At 39.1% G+C, this 19,086-nt stretch overlaps 1 protein-coding gene across 13 annotated transcripts in view; it reads left to right on the top strand.

The window, feature by feature from the left end:
* RBFOX1 (RNA binding fox-1 homolog 1) overlaps positions 1-19,086 on the top strand; it is a 1,498,714-nt gene that overhangs the window by 244,628 nt on the left and 1,235,000 nt on the right. For all 13 annotated transcript variants that reach the window (XM_068908988.1, XM_068909002.1, XM_068908998.1 and 10 more), the window contains exon 2: positions 1,423-1,485. In XM_068908988.1, coding sequence (XP_068765089.1) covers positions 1,423-1,485 — 63 coding nt within the window. The remainder of the gene's footprint in view (positions 1-1,422; positions 1,486-19,086) is intronic.

Raw genomic sequence — 19,086 nt, 5'->3', positions numbered from 1 at the left:
GGTTTAGTTAAGATCATATAGGAAGCCTGTGGCAGGAAAGAATTTTGTAGCTTCGGATGTAAACGTTCATTCTAAAGAAGAAAAACTTTGTTTTTTCCTTTGGCCCGTTTTGCATGTCTTCCTAAGCATCTGAGAGGCTTGAACAACGCGAATTTCCTTCACGAGGAAACACGAGTTTATTTTGTGCTACCTCGTTCAGTGTCTCCAGACCTGGCCCAAAATCAGGGCATGTCCTGAGGCTGTGCCTGTGACGTTGTGCCCTGTGCTGCTGTGCTGGCTGGGAAGAGCCTGCCTGCGTTACTGCAGTGTGATGTAGGGCCGGGGTAGGGACTGCATCTTCTAAATTTCCCTTTCTTGACAGGAGCGGAAGTATAAACACTCAGACCACATCACATCCTTGTAACTTTGGGCTCCAAAGCAACCCAGAAACAATTTTCTGAAGTTACAACACTGGTTACTACAGTATTTCTGGAGCTACTCCAGATTATGGACATGCTATCTCTTAAAAAAAAAAAAAAAAAAAAAAAAAAAGCCTATGGCGGGTCAGGGGGAGAGAGAAGGAAGGCTCTTCAAAAGTGTAGCCCACTCCGCTTGCAAATTCAGAGCCGTATCTGGCAAATTCTGCCCTTTCCTCCAGCAGGTACATTCTGTTCAGTTGTTGCCTCCCGGTTTCTCCTGCTGTGTGCACAAAGCTTTCTGAAAAAGGGCTTGTGCCCAGCTCTGCCCAGTGCCCGCGCTTGGAGAAGGCAGCTGAAGCTCCAGGAGAAGGCTAGAAAAGTGGAGATTGGGCATCCCTTTAGTAAGGACCCAAATATAGACCAATCTGCAAGGAGAAGGAGCCGGTGTAGCCATGACCCTGCCTGCTTAACACACCGGCAGAGCTGTGACCCTGCCTGCTGGCTCCACCTGGGCGACAGTGTTTTGCAACAGCATTACATAAGCTATTGTCAAGCAGATAAATAAACTAGGATCTTTCTAATGGCATAACACGTTGTTTTTCATATCTTATGAAAAACGCTGAGAGAGTTTGGGGTAGTTCCGAAATTGTCATCCAGACTCTTACGGCAAATCTATGGAGACCTGGTTCAGAAGCGTATGGGACTTTTTTCTATTTCTTGACTCAGCTTCTGAAAAGCCATAGCTGTCGTCCTGTCCTTTCCACTTGCACCTTTTTAAAAGAGGGATAGGTCTGCTAACTTCCCTGGAGATCATTATATTAAAAGCAAAAGGGTATATACTTCAGTAATGAGAGTTTAATGTGCGTTTAGAATGAATGGAGGTGGAAATCTTGGTAATTGGCAGTTTTTACTAATGGCTCCTCTGAGCCTGCTTGTAGTGGTGCTTCATGTTGATCTTTATTCCTGTTATGTAAAGTGCAAACTGTTCTGTTTAATCTGAATTTTTCTCCTCCTCTCTTTTCAGGATCGTAAATCTGATGTTATGACTGCTCTGACTTCCAGTTCCAGGAACAGTCCTCAAGGTCCAGTAAGTAGTAGCATTTTGCTGAATATATTAGATTTTGTAACTGAGTTTAGATCCTCTTCTAAAGCACTTCAGCCATCAATCACTGGAACCAATTTTTACCTGTGACACCTTGCTGCTGTTGAAGTGACTATGTTTGAGTTTGCTTAAATGCTCTTTAATACTTGAATAGGTAGTACAGCAAACATCTAACTTGTTTACTGAACTGAAGAAAACTGATTTGAATCATTACAATGTAAGTTCCTTAAAAGCCCGGTGAGTCCATCTTCTGTGTCTGTAACTTACTGATGTGGGTTCAGGTTGTCTTGCACTGCTGTGCAAGGGAAGATAGCGTCAGAGGAAAGTGTAGGGCAGGGTACAGTTGCAGTCCTCCGGCCACCTGATACCATATTGTAGTGATGTCCCCATCTGAGAGTTGACACAGGAAGTTTAAAAGCTTGGACAAGTTTGGTGAATGTCATGCAGGTCCAAAGTGTTTGCAGTCGTAATGCCACTGTTTGAAAATTGCACAGGATTGGACCAAGAGGAACTACTGTATATTGGTTTAAATTATAGAAATTGTCAAGTCTGCCCTTTTAGGACACTCATCCTTTTATTCTGTTTTGCATAATATTGTTGCTTTGCAGGAAATGGGTGTACATAAGATACGTTTATGCTAAGGTGCCCTCAGGGCTAGTTTTCCAAGGTGCTGATTGTCTTTGAAGCCACTATGAGCTCGAAGTGCTCATCATTCCCTGCAGTCCTGCTCCTCTGGTCTGTAAGGAATGTCTTATAGCCCACTCTTCAGTGCTTTTTGCTTCTCCAAACATGATATGTAGCGAGAATCACGTTTCACGTAATGCTTCAGGTATATTACAACTGGTCGTGAATTCACAATGATACAGCAGTAGCAAGCTGTTCAAATTTGCATAATACAGGCAAAACTCTAATCTAATAATGTCTTTATAACCTGTTTCAATAGTTACTTTAGGAAATTTCAAACATCTTTAATAACAGCCTGGTGCATTCTACTCAAGGGGGAGATTGGTTACCAACCATAAAGGGAATGATCGGGAATGATCCGGTTTAAAAGCTTTAATTAGTAGCCAGTACATTTATAGTAACAATAATACTCTCCAAATAGGAAGGTTTCACAGCCGTTACCTACTTTATTAGGGATTTTGCCCTTTTTGTCTTCAGTACCATTAAAAAGTAACTTTGACATGGTTTCATTAGGAAACTTGACATATAAATGTTTTTAGTGTACTTATACCCACTTTCTGATGAACAAGAGAGGTGATTGGGGAAAAATATATCCTTTAAACATTCATAGGACTTCTTTAGTAGGAACATATGCTACTACAGAAAGATCATCCTGGAAGGCTGGAATAGTATGAGACTTCATGCCTTCAGTACTGGCTTTCTGGATCTTTTCAGTCTTGCCGGAGCACCCAATCTGACTGTGTCCTTACTCTTTGGCGAAGCAGAGATTCAACTTCCCTTTCATCTTCTCTGTCTCTGTGAAACACTAACATCATGCCACAGGGCCTTTACAAGTGCCTCAGGTTGGAGGATATCGATCTGAAATTATCTCACTCTGTGCATGTTTTATATTCTTCTGCTTTTCCATTTTTTTCTAATTGCGTACACTCAAACTTGAGGTTGTAGGAATGCTGATTTATGTCAGAACGAGGAAGTGCACAGTATTTCAAGTTTTTGGCAGACCTCTTGAGCACTTTTTCCCTGCTTGCAGGCATGATTTAGGTAACCTTAAAATTGAAGCTTAAACATTAAACATTTAAAGTTCCTTGAAAGAAGGGGGTTGGTTAGACCTCTTCCAAATGAAAACTATCTTTCAGTTTAAAACCGCTGCCTTTCAGAGCTGATGCTTAGTCACATTAACATAAATGTAAAAATATCATACAAGAACAAAATAAAAATAAAACAACTTTCATTTCCCTGATAATGATTTCATGGAATCCGTTTTTCCCCCTATGCTAAGTTTTGGAAGAATTTCTTCTTTCAGTAATTCTTTCTGGCACTGATGCTTCCTTTTCTAGCCGCTGAAAAGTTGCAGCCTTTCTTTCTGTCAGAGGCTGGCAAAAATTTACTTCTAAAATAATGTAATGAGTGGTTTTGGTTTATTTTTAGAAACTTGTTTTTGTGCATAATAACTTAGCCTTGAGATTAGGTTCGTATTATCAGAAATGGAATTTTTTGAATAATTGGGTTACTGTGATGTGTTTTTTCTAGCTGAATTCATTTTCTAGCACTGAAAGTGGTCTAGCTGCAAGTGTAAAACAAGTATTTAGAAATATGTCTTTCATTTCAAAATGAACCCCTCCCCCAAATGCTCTAATGCTCTACAGAATTGCTTGGCCAAACTTCTAAGCTGCCGTGGGAGTTCAAAGTTTGTGCTTTTTGACTGAATCCTTGGGTGGATGTTGTATATCAGACAATGTTCTTCTCAAACTTCAAAGTACACCCTTAAAAACAGGATTTCAACCATCTTGCTCGAGTCTTCAGTAACTTATGGATCCCTAACTTACGGATGTGCTTATCTGGAGAGGTGGGGAAGAGGCAATAAAGAAAGACAATTTTAGCAGCATAGTTTGGCCCACTGAAGAGGGTTGTGAGGGGATGAGAGAAGGGATTCGTGTGTTCCGTGACATTTCTGATGCCAAACACTCACGGCATGAAAAATAACGAGTGTAAGAGCTGAGCTTGTTTCTCTTGAAATTATACCATCTCTGTTGTTGCCTATTGAAGCTGTTTGTTGTGATGGATAAGGAAGAATACATAGTTGTTGCTTTTCTTTTCTTTTCTTTTTTCCTTTTTTCCGGTGTCTTGCCAGATCGTTGCTTATAGAACAATCTGGTGGTGAAAGGAGAGTTGACAGATGGGGATTCAGGTGGATGTGAGAACGAATGACTGAATAACACCTCAGTTCCAGAGTCTGAAAGGCTTTTTTTTTTCCAGATTTTTTTATGACTATGGGCTGCTTTTCCTGCTCTTAATGACAGATTCTGTCTTAAAGCATAGTGCAGCTGAAACTCATAGACTAAATTCACTACTAGGTTATATTATTGAGACTTTATTGAAATGACTGGAGTTACAGTGGTATAAAATTAGAATAATGCAGTGGTGAAGCAGGCCTATCAAATTACGTGTTTCTTGATGTGATCTCTTAGGCAGCCATACATTTCTTAAATAATTTGAGATGTTTTCATTAGCCTGAGTGATTGTGCCTGTTAAAAAATCTTTCCTTTGTTCCTTAATCTCATCAGACAGTTATGACTGTAGAGCTGAGAAAATAAAATTGAAGTGAAGTTTGGCATATGGGTGTTTTTTTTTTTTTCTTTTTCTTTTTCCTTTTTAAAGGAACCAAAAGCCTGAAGTGGCCAGGTACTTATTTCTGATGTTTGTCCTTAAATTCTGAAGGTCTGAAGAAATAGCTTTGAGAAAGCAGCTTCGTGCTTGTCTGTCACTAGAAGCATATAGGAGGAGCTGAGCATCTCTTCTGCTTAGATCAATATTGTATCTGTTTGACTAGCATCTAGCAATGAGTCATGGAAGCTTAACTGAAGTGACCAGTACTACCTTTGAAACGAGAGCGTGCTCTTTTAGGAAGCAAAATAAGTAGTTAGCTAAAATAAAATCGTAAAGCGAACTCTGGATATTTGAGTATTCTTCAGAATTATTGACCTTAGTGGTGCTTGTATGTCTCAGAAATGTCTTCTCTCCCGTGTAAATAGGATCAATAATATCCAGATGACTGAGAGAGGAGGAGAGGCCCCTAACGATGTGCCAATACTTAGAAAGGTAAATTGGATGGCTTGGTAGTTATGGACCTCCTGGCCTGAGAGTAATTGCAGGCAAATCAAGGGAAATGTGGATGCCGGACTTACAAATACCGTGCCAATCAATATGGGTTCAAGAAAAATGCACGTAATATACTAACTTAATATTATTTTAATGAAAGCAGTACAAATTTTCTGTCAATATAGTGGCATGGATTAGGAAATAGCGGGGAGCAGTGATTCCAAAAATGGCTTGGCAATTGCAGTGAGTAGTGGTGTCTATAAATAGCTTTCTTCATGAAAATGATTCTTATCCTAGTTTTTCCTTCTTATTTTCTGTTATATTATAAACAATTGATAATGATCTCTCACACCTGATAGTTACTTATAACCCCCAGCCATTCAGGGCTGGAGGTTTGGAAGCTGTAACTGCGTTATTCTTAGTGATTCAATGAAAATTGTGTGAGAGCACAGTGCAGTCTTTAGTGTGTCATTAATAGTCGTGGATAAATATTGACTCGGTGTTTTTTGTTTTTTTTTTTTTAAAAGCGTATGGAACAGAATTACTTGCTAAACAAAGGATTAATGTTTGTGTAAGCTTTTGCAAGTGAAAAACAGTGTGCTGTAGGAATTGCTTACGCTGTAGCCCTGTTCCTCAAAATGCATTTGTTCAACTCAGCAAGTTACTTCATAAAAAGTATTGAAAAATGAAATAGTGCCATATGTAGCATTGTGGCATTCAGTTAGTCTCTGCGATAGTTAGACAGTGACCCTTCCTTTTTAGGGGAAAAAAGTTCAATTTTATATATATATTTTAGGGGAGTAAAGAAGATGCACTGATGAATCTGAGGGATTCAGTTACTAATGGACTGTTTTTCATGGAGAAAGGATGCTGGAAAGAATTGAGCAAATATAAACACTACATTTATTAGCTGGCTACCTGTCTATTAGGTCTTGGCTCTTGTGAGCTGTTAATTACTGAAACGGTTGATTACTTTCTCAGATTTTGAAAAAAGAGAGGTATGTCAGCAAAGACTAAGTTATATTAAGAATATAGGATATATTTCTGGTAAAGATTACGGTTACTGACCTTCAGCATCTGCTTTTATATCAAGACGTGTCACAAACTCCCTTTCTTAAAATGAAGATTCATCTCAAAACTTGTTGGTTTTCCCCTTACTGTCACTAGCAGTGGGACACTATTCAAATGATTTCAGATTCACTTCCACTTTAAAGAAGACCTGTCTTTTACTTGTAGATGGCGTTGAGAGTCCTCTTCTACCTTCATTCTTTTAGGCAAAAAAAAGTGTTCTTCTGCTATGTCTTGTAAAAGTCTCCATTCTCCATACCACGGTAGCAGTTCTTTGTCTACGTTGCTTTGCTCAGAGCCACCTTCTTCATCGCGTCTGGGCCAACAGCAGCACTCGCTATGCCAGGGGCTGTCTCAGCAGTGCCTCAATCCATCCCTGTCGGAAGTGTCTTGCCTTGCCTGTCGCTGTCTGTAGTGCAGCGAAAAGGCAAGGAGGACCTCAGAGAAATTAAAACGGCAGTTGGAGTTCTTCTGAAAACACCTTGTTCTGAAGGTTCCTGCTTATCGCATCCTGCATGGGTTTCCACTAGTTCTCTCCCTTCTTTACACTCTCACTGTCCCTGTTGTCCCAACTTCTCTTAGCAGCTCCACATAAGTACTCATGGCTTTTAGTAAGGTTTCTCACGAGTGTTTTGAAGTATTTTGGGCAGTAAATGTGATTCCATTTTTCTCTTAAGCAGGTAGGCCAGTTGTCACCCCCCCCCCCCCCCAAAAAAAACAACAACAACAACAACAACACTTTTTGACTGTTGGGAAGCTTGAGGAAGCCCTCAGACTGCTAACTGCCTGAATGTAGAGGGGCATACTGGGCTGGGATTTTGCCATTTTTGTCCTGCTTCTTAGGTGCTTTCTCTATGCATATAGACCTCTCTTCTCTCCACTAACTGCCATGAGTTACTGGAGGGCTTTTTTTGGATCTGCTATGGCAATTTCCCTTGAAGAGCCAGATAGGCTGTGCTCTTATCTTGAGTTTCATACTCTTCTCCCAGGCTTTGGATTCCTGCTTATTAAAAGTTTTTTTTGTCTTTTGTTTATTTTTCTAAAATGGCCTTGCTTTTTTCCCCATCTCCATTTTGCAAATTTGTGCCATATATTCATATTTGATAATAAATATCATATACTATTTTTAATCAGGAGAAGTTGAGAAAAGGTACTGGGTGTAGAATAGAACTCTTCAGGGTAATTCAGTAGGAACAATAATGATTTTTGCTAAGAAATAAATTGCTGCAAGTATTGCTGCATGTGGTCTGAATAGAAATGTGCTAGCTACCTTAAGTTACCTTATCTTTACTACTGCTTCTGTGGAGATACCTATTAGCTAATCACTTGCAAAAAAGAGGTTGTCTTTAAATTTTGGGTTTCCGCTGGGTTTTCGCTGCTTGTATCTTAGCACAAGCGTTCTTTTAAAAAAAAAAAAAAAGAAGTTTAACAGTACATTAAGATTCATCACTATCAGGAGCACGGATAAAATTGAAAGAAAAAACTCCCCAAGCATCATCAGAGAGCATTTGGGAAATACGCTGGGGCAGAGGGAAGGGTCTTGTGCACATTGTGCCTACATCTCAGGTGATGGTGTAGAGCTGATCTAACTTGCGAGAATCAGAAAGGATCTGCAGAAAATCTTGATAAATTCTCCTTAAATTCTCACCCCAATCTATAGAACTATGGCAACATAGAGGAAAAGTTTTTGCAGCTCTACCGCATGGATTGGAGAATGTTTTATTGGTTTCACTCTGTGACTTGTATTCAGACCGCAGTCCAAATTTTACCTGAGATGTCTAATGTGGGAAGACTTTGTCAAGTTTTGCATCACACGATCTGACTGCTTTTGAATAACCAGGCTGGTGAAATCTATTGCTTTATTCATCCTGAGAGGATGCAAATAGTTAGAAACAGTTAGTGGAACTTAATTTTTGTGCCTTCAGTCGTGGTTTGCTTACAGCATTAGCGACCTAGAGAGTAGAGATCGCACACGCTAGTTCCTGCTGACCTCTGGAGACAGAGGAGAGGGAAGGAAGAACTTTGAGATGTCTTTGTTGACTGGAGGTACTGGGAGGGAGTATGAAGGAACCAAAACCTTTCTGCCTCGTGGCTGACTCTTTTGCCCCATTCTTTTGCATAGGCAGATGTTTTTGAGGAATTCCTGAATGTATTCATCAGCAGCGTTTTAGATAACGTAAGGCATGCATGAAGATTGGACTTGAACTTCTGCTCTCCAGATGTGTTAGAGGCTTTGTATTCTATTTAGTGTATAAACACAGTTTCCTGAAGAGGTAGGGTAGGACCTAGACTCTCTCTTTGTGAGCACCTGTGCTTTGAAAATTGATACGCTTTTCTTATACCGGTAAATCTCATTAGTAGACTCTTCCTTGCCAATCATCTGATCTTTTGGTACCAGTGAGAGAGGTTAATCTCCTTGAAAATATTCCAACGTTATTTAAATAATGAGATAATGTTACTATTATAGCTTATTATATGTACAGAAATACCTCAAATGAATTACGAGTATTATTTAATGATAAATTGAATGAGGACAAACGATTGTTCTTACATTCTCAGGATTCAAATTTCTGTAAAATATCTATATCCTTTTCCTCTTACATCAGGTTACAACATGTGCATTATTATTATTTAGGTGCATATCTTGCTGAATCATGGTATTTGTTATTGCTGGTTCGCCTTTGTCTACAGCTGTAGTAGTGTGGATGCTCACAAAGTTATAACTACTTTTTTATTCTTAGAAAAGCAGAAATCTTTGATAAGTTGACAAAAGTTGAGTTTTTAATTTTTCATTCTATTAAAATAAAGTTGGGGATCTTCTTGGCTGGTGGTAGATATACTAAACTATGTACCATTCTTCATGTAGCTGAGATTTATAATGAACTTAGCGGCCTGCCTTCCTTTCACTGTCAAAAGTTGTTCTGCTTCTGTGCTTTAGTCATGGAATTAAAAGTCAGTCTAAATGAAGTAAAAGTAAGTAATGAGCTACTGACCAGCTGGAAATTCAAATGTTAACAAGCATATGAATCAACAGAGCTGCTGAAACGTCAGGTAAAGTTCAGTAGAAGATCATTGCATCTTTTTAAACATTTGTGGGTTTTGTGCGGAGAGAAAGGCTAGGGCTGGACAATAACTCAATACAGAGGGGGAAAACCCATGCTGTGAACAGCGTATTTAAGAAGGAATAGGGCGAGCTTTTAAGGAAGTTCCTCTTTCCGTTGCTCCTCATCAGAGATAAGCCCAGCTGATGTGGGAAGTCTCCATCAAGTTTGGTCCCACAGCTCTTCTGCTAGTCATGACTTGAAGATTAAGGAAGCCCCACTTTGGGCTAGAACAACTGAAACAAAAGCTCCTTGAAAAGGAAAAGTGAAGGAGAAAACCAAGTGCCTTTGCGGCTGTTATTGTTATTCAATTTGTGATGGTTTCAGCATGCTGGAATTTGAAAAACTTTCAAGGGAATTGTTCAAGGTGCTCGCAATCTAAGGATGAGCAAACAAATTAAGAAAAAGCAGGACTGTATTGTGTTTGTATAAAAGTGGACGTTGTTCACCGCTGGCAGTGCGAAGTTGACTGGGGAGTGGGTGCTCCCGTAGAAGGAACGCAAGGGACCGCAGGAAACAGCGTACAGTATAAACCTGACGTTTTGTGGAGAGCTCTGTACATCTTCAGTACTTCTATAACTTTGAGTGAAACCAAAAGAAACATTATAGTTTTGGCCAGTTTTTCATATTTATGCAGTATTTGCATAAATATTGGCGTAAAAAGTTACTAAATCCTGTGTAGCTACTAATCATGCCAATTTTATTTATCTGTGTTACCACAATTGCATACAGTTCATCTTGAGATTTTATAATTCTCTTACAGGCAAACAAATCAGATCCTCATGAAGATTAAAAATACTCATAGTTCAGTTAACAAATCTAGACCTTTTTTTTATGTGCATGATTTCTGGTTTTGCTATTGCATTCCATTTATATTGATAGTACTTGAAAAGAACCCAAACCTACAATTTTTTTTAAAAAAATCACAAGCTAGAATTAAAACCTTTTAAGAATTCCTATGTGCCAGAACTATAGATTAGGGGGAAAAAAAACCCCACCCTGTAAGCAAAACAAAAGTACTGCTCTTAGGTTACCTTAATAGCTTTGCTATATCACTTTTATGCATGCATTGCAATTTGTATTGATAGCCAATTTATGAGTACTCATTTTATACAGTTTTTGAGGTGACTTCTGGTTGGTAGGATGGTATGCATTGCATAGTGGTACAAACAATGTTTTAGGGATTACAGTAAACTGAAATCTCTTTAGAACATTATCTGTTAGTATTTTATTTCACAAAGGAATGACAGTAAAGATGAACTTTGAGATTTAAAGTGTGATGACAAGATGCCATCTAGTGACAATTTGTAGGAAATTGCAGTTCACAATCCATATTTACAAAAATATTTCCTCCATTGAGGATTCAGAGGTTGTAGTACTTCAGAGCATAAATTCAAGCATCGTTATTGTTACTCAGTAGAAGCTGTTTTTCTGGAAAAAAAATATTTTGCCTTAAATTCAAATTCTACTATATTAAGTGAGGGACACTGACATTCAATTTTCTCTCTGTTCTTGCTTTGCAGAGACAAGTATTATGTTATAAATCTGCCACTGCTGCCTTTTCCAAATCACCTAGTCTCTCTTATTAGCATTAAAAGTGTTTCGTGGTGAATGTGGTTCAGCAGTATTTCAGCAGTTCTACTCTTACCTGGCAGAGGGTATCTGTAATAATGGTTGAAGAGAAGCTGTCTTGAATATAAAGCATCTTACTTTTTCCTTTTTGTTTAAACTACTTAAACTTATATTTCTGCATTTTTTTCAGTTACTTATTGGAGGAAAGGAAGTTTTTTTAAAAATTCATTTTCTACTTAGAACTATTACATACATGGACTGTTTTTTTTATTATTTTACAGGACAGTTACTTCTATTGGGAAAGCACCAATTTGATGGCACGAGAGATTGAAATTAGGAACGTACCATTTAAATAATACAGTTTGTGGAATGGTACTGTGTGCTTTGCTCACAGTTGGCATCTGGTTTCTGGAAGAAGTGATTTCATAAACAAATGTCCTCATTTCACAGAATATTTTAAGATACCCTTAACTTGAATCATGGGAACAGTCCATTTGAAAGGGATTGCTTGTTGCTAAAATGTTAGTATATTGTGGAATGCCTTGAGCTGTCTGACCTAGAGTAAGGATTTATGTTGTACCTACTTGAATAGATGCATATATTTTTGCATATAAATGAATTTTAGAAATCATGAATTATATGCAAAAATTACAGTTCTTTAATTTACAATCACCATCTTTGGAGAGTCTGGCAACCGGAATGTATTTAGGTTGAGATAGACCAGATGGCTGAAACATTAGACTCTATTAATCTTTTTATTATTTTTAAGGGTAGACAGTTTGTTTACTTATCGGTTTCTTTTGAAAATATTGATCCTCTCTTCTGTTGGCTGTTATTGCAGTTCCGGAGGAACTCTGAAGGCAGTCTATATGCTGAGAGCTAGATTTGCTTCCGAGGAAGTAGCTAAATACCCGTTCAATGCAGAATACTATTAAGAAGAAGGTAGAAAGAAATAAGCTTTCAAAGGCAAGCTTGGAGTATTAACATTTAAAAAAAAAACAAAAAATAAAACTTAAGCTATATGAGAGTAATTGAAGCAGCTGGAAAACACTGATGAGTAACACACATAATTTATAATTTATATCCTAAGAAAACTACTCTAACTTCCTGCCTAAATAAACTAGAAGGGTTGTTAAGAGCACAGTAGTTATGCTTGGTCAGACTATCCAGTACGGTATCTTAGACTAATAATGGCCAGTAGTGGGTATTACAGAACAAGCAAATGCACAATAATCTTATATTTAATACATTAATGTATTAAAGTTTAATACATTCCAAAGTTCCGCCAGCCTGTGACTTGGAGACTAATTTATTAAGTCATTATAGCTATTTTTGTCTTTAATAACCCTTCAGAAACTTTTTTCCCCTGAGAATTTATCTAATCACTTTTTGAACCTGCCTGTCTTCAGTATCTCGAGCTCTGCAGTTTGATTATGCTGTTGGGGCGGGCAGAAAACCCTTCTGATGGTTATGAGTTCATCTGGCGTCCTCTAATAACGAGTAGCTGCTCCTTATCGCTCTTCTCTACACAGCCTCTGTCGTAGTCCCACTCTAACATCTCTTTTTAATCTGCCCTGAAACAGAAACTGTCCCTTCAATTGTCTTGTTACTGTTCCATTGGTACCTGGTTTTTCTCTATCCCTTTTGAGGTGGGTGGCAGAAGTCGTCTGAGCAATATTAAAACTTCATTTGTACCACTACTTTTTCCACAGTGGGGTGGTGATAGTTTTTGTTTTGTTTTGTTCTTCTTTTTCTAACAATTGTTCCACAAGTAGTAGCATGAAGGTAAGAAAAGCGGAGGAGATGCAACGTGTAACGTGATCTTAATTGTGTTACGGATCACACATGAAGTACTTCTTGCAGCCCTTGCTAGAAAGCCGTCTGTGGTGCAAGTTGGTTGAAGATCGGGCATCGTGTGTCGTATCATCATGCAAACACCTGACAGAGGAGCGAGAGGGAAGCTGGTTTTGGTGGGCTTGCACCACCGCTTCCTATATTATGGGCAGTGGTTTAATTTACGTTTAATTTACATTCTGAAAAGTAAAAATATGGTCACACCTGGATAGATAGTTCTATAATTCTGTGGAGGAGAATGTGCAGAAAATAGAATTTCTGGTGAAATACGCATGCAAGATGAGATCATCATCATCCTTGGGTTAGTTTCTGATGGTTTCTTTCTCAAGAGACGTACTAGTACAGGCGAGGAATGTGGCACTTGCCAGCCTTTCCCAGGCTGATGTTTCCCGTCGGTGTCCGGGGCACCAGAAACAAAAACACTCGCTGTGCAGATTCAGGTCTGCGCCCGTCAGACTGAGATGCCCTGGGCTGTTTCCTCTCCGGGCACCCTGTCGAAACAAACTTTGAATCAATCTATATTGAAATTGCGTGAGGAGAAAAGATATATTTTATTTCGCTTTGGGAAATGACATTTTCTTGAGCAATGCAGAAATCAAAATTGGGTTGTAATTTCCAGTAAGAACGTAGTGCCTCGGCCGTTTATATCTTGTGTGCGCCACTTTGCTTTAACCACTTTCTCATACTGTCCAAAAATACCTTTATTTCCTCATCCTGTAGTGCTTTGTGTGATGAAAACAGGAGACAGTGGAGGGTCATGGATTTATTTCTCACTTATATTTGAAGTGGAAATATATCCCAAGGGGATCTGTTTATGAGGGGAAACCTTCTTAATTGTCTCTCCCCTGGGTGTCAGCTTTGTTCCAGAAGGAGATTCAGCTTACCTGACTGTGAATAAGGTGACCTTGAAAGTCAGATTTATTTATTTATTTTTTTTAAGAGTCTGTCAAAAAAGTTTCGGCAGCTTCTTTCAGGGCATTCTTCTGGATTTGTTTTCTAGAAATATTGGATGCATGAAGACAGAATTTATTGAAATTACATAAAATTATTTGCATGAAAATGTTGTTTTTGTTAACGCTTAACTCCTTACCCATTCAAAGACTCTTTCCTACACATTTATTGATAGTATTGAAAATTTGGGTTTTATACAAAATATTCTGCAGTATTTTTGATGTCCTTTTCCTAGGACCAAAAATATGGGTTATTTGGTAAGAGGAAAAGATGTCAACGATAGTTTTGGTTAAGAAAATAAATTGTAGCAATTTTAATGAGGAAAATTGTAGCTTTGAAACCCTGCTAAGCAAAAATAACGTCTAAACACACTACTTTTCATTAAAGACCAGAGAAGCCAAATCTTTTTTCGGGGGGGCAGCTGTACCCCACGAGTCAATCAGCAGGCAGCACCTATTCCCTGCCCTGGCGAAGGCACATGAGGTGCAGCTAGAGCTGTCCCCAGCTCATTCCTGCAGGCAGCTGGTGCACGTGCAAAAGTGGACTTTGAAAAAGGTGATTTAATGTGTACCAGATGAATATTCCTGTATTTGCATCAGAAGGAATAGGCACCCGAGATCTGGCTGTGAGGTTGGTGTTGCTGTTCAGGAGACTTGAAGTAAGGGCCATCTGAGACAGCCAACGTTGCTTAACGTGTAAATGGAATTAACGTAGAGTACAGTATGTTTATCAGAAGTGGAGTCAATGATTTCCTAAGGCCTACAGCAGCAACTTGTTGAAAAGTATTAGCAGATTATTTTAAGGAATTTTTAAAACTTTCCATGCAGATCTTTTTTCAGTGAAAATTCTAGAACTGAAAGAAAATTTTATATTCATAGTTTAAAAAAAAAAAAAAGAAAAATCTAATATTTTGCAGTAACATTTTGCTCCTGAGAACTTTGTGGGGGGTTGTTTAGCTCTAATAGTTATGCAAAGCAAAGGAAAAGTTGGACCTTATCTTTAAGGCATTTCAGCCATGAAAATAGTGAATATGGAAAAACTGTCTCCCTGTCCTCGAAAAGTCAATGTGAGGCCGTGTATCTCATAGGGAAATAGTATTATTTTATGCTCATTGTGGCAAGAAGCAACATCAAGATGGGATGCTACAGAAATTCTCCCATACTGCTAATTTTATCAAGTATACTCCTGTATGGAAATGCATAGTGCTTTTCCCACCGCTGTCTGGCTGCAGCAAGAGCGCCTTTCCCCTACCTGCTTGTCCTTGCTGCTGCTGCTGTTAGCTGCATCCCCTGGAGCCCAGAAAGCTGTAGTGAGCCAAAACGTGCTTAGAGATGGTCACTTCTGTGGCATGTGACCCCGACTGCCGTAAGGGCTGTGGATAGTAATGGCTGTTGCTTAATCAGCACAATACAGCATGAATTCTGCTTAATGGGGATATTTGCCATTATTAAGGCTGTTTCGTCATCGTCCAAAACTGGCTCTCAGATATTTTCCACAGTAAAAAGTCAATAAATGTGTGTGTGTGTGCTCATGTGCTCATTTAAATGGAGCCATGGTCCTTGTGAGACCTGGCCCGGTTCAGTTTGATAACTACTGGTTTTGGTACAGCATTTCCAATGGAGCAGCAGGTTCCAAAATGAGTTTGATCCAAGCTTGCTTCACTGACCTTTTGCAAACAAGTATCTGCGCTAGCACCTGCAAGCGTCCTGGGTTTCTGAAGTTGAATTTGGCAAACCCACGTATTTCGCGTGCCTGTGAATATTCAAAAGAGCAGTGTCTAAAGGACTAGAAAGCATCTAATGCAATGTAACGGCTTGTGCTTAAGGCTGCCTGGCCTTCAGCCTTAACGTTTGTCGTTTCTGTACTAACAACGTCACTGGCTTTCTTTTCAGAAACGTTCTGCAGTTAGTGACTCCCAAATCAATGCGTTGTCAGTGATACGTGTTACACAATCTGCTGCGTAGGTAGGGCGGTATTCCTTGATGCTCCCAAGTGATGCAGTGTCGTTAATTACCTTTTGAAAATTGCTTTATGTGGAAACCCAGGTCTTGGTGAAAATGAATAGGAATTAGGCTGCTGCCTACTCGGTGAATATGCCAGGTTTCCAAGTCACTGCTGTTTTGTTTTGAAAAGATATATAACAGTGGGACAGATTTGCTGGTCTTTTTATTTGTATACATGAACATGTAGAAAAAGTCAAGGTGCAATAATTCACATGGGTTTGCAGTATGTTTTTAAATATCTGTTTTATGCCACATGATTTTCGATTATTTAAAAGCCACTAAAGAGCTCACATGAGTAAGCTTGCCAGTTTAATGTTTATTGTGAGTTATGGCTGTTACTGATGCCAAATGTTGTTGGAATAAACTGTGAGTTTGATTAAACATTTCTATAACGATGTTACCGAGGCCCCGAGCATCTGAAATATGGTAAACAAATGTGCTAAAGCAGCAGTGAAGAGAAAAGTAAAACTGGGAGGCCCAAAATGGATGTGTCAGTGCGGAGGTGGTTGTTACTAAATCTCCATTAATAAAACGCTTCACAAGTGAAGCAGTAAAACGTGAGTCACTGGAACGGACGCAAGGAGCCAGGACTTAGGAGACCAGAACCTGATGCGTAAGTCCCCTAAAAACAGTAATGAATGGTGAGATCCTTTTCCAGATCTCTGAGAAGACTCAAAATACCAATTTTGAAACACTTTTTGCCAAACTAAATAATGAACAATGCGTTGCCTACCAATAGGCAATAGGTCTAAACCCAGAATTATTGTTTTGATTGATTAATATTTTAAAAGCCAGCTGTCCAAACCAAAAACAATTCACAAAGAATTGTCAGAAAGAGTTTTACGCAAATGAAATGAGGTTGAATACTAGAAGCAGAAATAACTTATGTTTAAATTAATGCTTAAAGTAGGAACGTATCTCGATAGGACAGGCTTACATTGAACCCAGCCTGCACAGTGGCAGTGTTTTAAGTCTGAATCAGGGAAATGAAAGTTTTAAGAGAAAAAGGATCTGTACAGAAGAAACGACGTCCTTTTTTCCTCCTAAGTACTTATTGCTTCACAAGTAAGGGTGTTAGCTCAACTGAGATATATGTCGCTGTGATGTGGAACATCTGTTCTACGGTTCGTAGTGCCCGCTTGCTCATCGAGTTCCTACAGAGCACTGGGAAAAATGGTATTGAGAGTAATAAATATTGATGATGAATATTGAACTGAACACCAGTGAGCTTATCCACATGGCCCACAGGTTGAGTGCAAATGCAAAACTTAGTTAAACTAGCTTTCTAAGCTTGCAAAACAGGTTATTTCTCTTTCAGCCAGGGCCATATTGCATGGTCTTTTTTTTTTTTTTTCCTTCCTCATACAGAAAGTAAGATTTTTTTAAATAAAATATTGCAATAATGATTTAGGAAGTGTTTTATTTACTATTAATATTATAATAGTCGTTTTCTAATAGACTGAAAAGAAAATGCTTTGGAGAGACTATCATAAAAGGTACTACAAAAAAGCAAACGTTTTCAATTTTTGATAAATATTTCCTGTTATCTGGCTGAAAAGGTTCTGAAAAGGTATCAAATCAACCCCATCCCAGAGTACGTTGTTCTGACCACTGTGTTTAAAGGCACAAGGTCTGACGACCTGTTTGCCATCCATCACTTTTCGAGTGCCTTGTTTATGCTTATTCATCTGTAATAAAAATATTGACAGGAAAGCACTAACTAGATAACAGCATGATGAGATTATTTTTCCTGATATCAGGGTTTAAGCAAGTTTAGTTTTGCTTTTTGTCCTGTAAAGCAGCCGACAAGCAGCATCCTGATCCAGCAAGGAAGTTCTTCTACCATCTGCTGTTGGCCAGCTGCAGAACTGCCGTGGGGTAGGGGCTGGGACTGCAGCTTGGTGAGATGTTTTAGCTTTGCTCAGTGAGTCTGCACCCAGCGGCAAATGACACGCGCGTTCCCAGCGCAACCCAGTAGCACTTAAATCGCAGAAGTTCCATAGGCACTGAAAACTTCTGCTGATGGCCCTCTAGCCTCCTCTCGAGAGGCGGCGGGCTTCGTACGCTCTCTGGCGCGTTGCGCGATTCCTGTTTGTTGTGCTTCGGGGGCAACCACAGCAGCGCAGTTCAGCAGTATCATAACATCTTACTAGAAGGGGCGCAGTTTCGCTATATGCCTGCCTTAAGTATGTCTTAGTCATTGGGAGTAAATGTTTCAAAATGTTGAATGTTATGAAGTGGGGAAACCACATTTTTGTGTACCTATGTGTGTGCCCCGTTTGTGTTTGATTTCAGTGACCACTTGTAAAAGCAGAAGCGAATGTATGTGAAGTATTCCTGGAAGATGCGTTTGCAACATTTGATTGTGCGATTCCTGATGTGTTAAAAAGAATTTGAGATTGCTCTACGTACTTACTATTACTGTTAATTTTAGGAGTCTCTTCATATATTTTCCTGAGTCCTAAATACAGGTTTGGGAATTCCTTTGGCTCTGCATGGCATATTTCTCTTTCTCGCTTGAGAGTACGTTTGTTCAGCTGAAAAAACTGGTACACAGCCATTGTCACATACCTCTCTCCTATAAACTGTGGTAAGAACTTAAGTGAAAGTCAGGTGTGTCCTCTACAGGAGGTAGAAGCCGGTGGCCTTTTAATGCTGTATACAAGTTTTTATTTACCATAGGGAAAATGTCATAACAGAAGAAGTAATTGTTGCAACTGTGCTTTCTGTAAGTGCAGCTTATGTTGTTTATTTTGTTTTATGAAAGGACTGCACTAAACTGTTGGAGACCTTTTCAAATATGCTATCTTATAGGCGATTTTAATGAAAACTCTCCAGGGGGCTGGCATGGCTCACGCTGGAGTGGTCAGTAGTTGCTGAGAGGTGATCTTTCATATCCCTGAGCTCTGACTGGCTCCACAAAATAGGTACGTATGATGCCTTGATGCAATGAGCTTTAATCACAATTTATAATGGGAAAGGCTGAATCAGGGATGAAAATACGTTGTACGGCAAGCGGGACAGTTGTCAGAGGAGCTCATTGCTGCAAGGAGCTGAGCTTGGGTAAAGCCTCCCGCGTTCTGCTCGTGGGGAAGAACGTATTCCTGTCATTAGTCAGTTTGTTTCTTGACTTGCTGTGGCTTTTTCCAAATTTGGAAAGTAGTTCTTTGAGTTATCTCCTGGCACTCAGTGGGAATTTACCAACAACTTCCAATTTGCTAAGGTCCTTGAAAATACTATAAGTGTTTTCTATA

The sequence above is a fragment of the Struthio camelus genome, chromosome 15 (assembly GCF_040807025.1).
Source record: "Struthio camelus isolate bStrCam1 chromosome 15, bStrCam1.hap1, whole genome shotgun sequence".
Classification (NCBI taxonomy): Eukaryota; Metazoa; Chordata; class Aves; order Struthioniformes; family Struthionidae; genus Struthio; species Struthio camelus.
Note: the sequence above shows the minus strand (reverse complement) of the source record. Positions and strands in the feature narration are given on the sequence as shown.